At 34.1% G+C, this 962-nt stretch overlaps 1 protein-coding gene across 1 annotated transcript; it reads left to right on the top strand.

The window, feature by feature from the left end:
* On the top strand, nucleotides 1-962 carry LOAG_16014 (hypothetical protein; the record flags this gene model as incomplete). The annotated part of the gene is made up of 3 exons (XM_003151503.2): nucleotides 1-154; nucleotides 538-648; nucleotides 733-962. Coding segments are annotated over 3 exons (495 nt in total), but the record flags the coding sequence as incomplete, so codon positions are not given.

Here is a 962-nt window from a genome sequence, read left to right as displayed (position 1 = left end):
TTTTGCTAGAAATTTCTGTCTACGACTTAATTATGTGATAAGCTTTTGCAGACTTCTCAACAGCCATCGTGAAATCTTGCCCGATGTGCCTGCTGTATATTTCGTTTCACCCACCGATGAAAACATTAAAATAATTTGTGATGACCTCAACAAAGTACGTAAAGAGATGTTTAGTGTTTTGGGCTTCAGATTTGAATGTAACGTTATTATGACTGATTTTTAGATTACTCAAATTCTAAATTTCGATGTATGTTTTTTAATAGGAAGAATGAATTGCGATTGCTCTGACTTTGCTTTGTAATTTTTTTAGTGTTAGATTTTAATGACCATGGAATACGGCTGTTTGTGTCAGTGTCACAGAAACATTTTTTGATTGCTACTCTTTATTGATAATGTAGACAATATTTAATGAATTGAAAAGCTACTGCTTTTCTAGTAGATTAGGATTGGAAGCAAAACTTCATTTTCAGGAATATCACGAGAGTGTTTGTGCCTATTTTTTTTAATGCATGAAATCACGTGAATATTTTATTTTAGGGAATGTATGATAGCTATTATCTGAATATGATTAGTCCATTGAGTAGGCCGCGTCTAGAGCAACTAGCGTCTGCTGCTGTCTGTGGTGGAACGGTGCAACATGTTCAGAAGGTAGGATTTTAAGATATATTCGAGAAATTTATCCTTGTATTCGGTCAGCTTTGCAACATCGTCATTGCGACTAATTACTTTCAGCTTATGGATCAGTTTTTGAACTTCATATCATTGGAAGACGACTTATTTGTACTGCGACGATATAACGACAACAGTCCTTTTTCATTTTATGGTACTTATTCCCTTTTTACAATTTTTATGATTTTAGGTGTACTTTTCTATCTGGGCCGTGCGTTTTTCATTTGCTTTTCGTTGTTCCTTTGCATAACCGTTCAGGTTTCCACTGGTTTTCTTTTTTTGTTAATAATTAG

This window comes from Loa loa (assembly GCF_000183805.2).
Source record: "Loa loa unplaced genomic scaffold supercont3.3594, whole genome shotgun sequence".
In the NCBI taxonomy this organism is placed as follows: domain Eukaryota; kingdom Metazoa; phylum Nematoda; class Chromadorea; order Rhabditida; family Onchocercidae; genus Loa; species Loa loa.
Note: the sequence above shows the minus strand (reverse complement) of the source record. Positions and strands in the feature narration are given on the sequence as shown.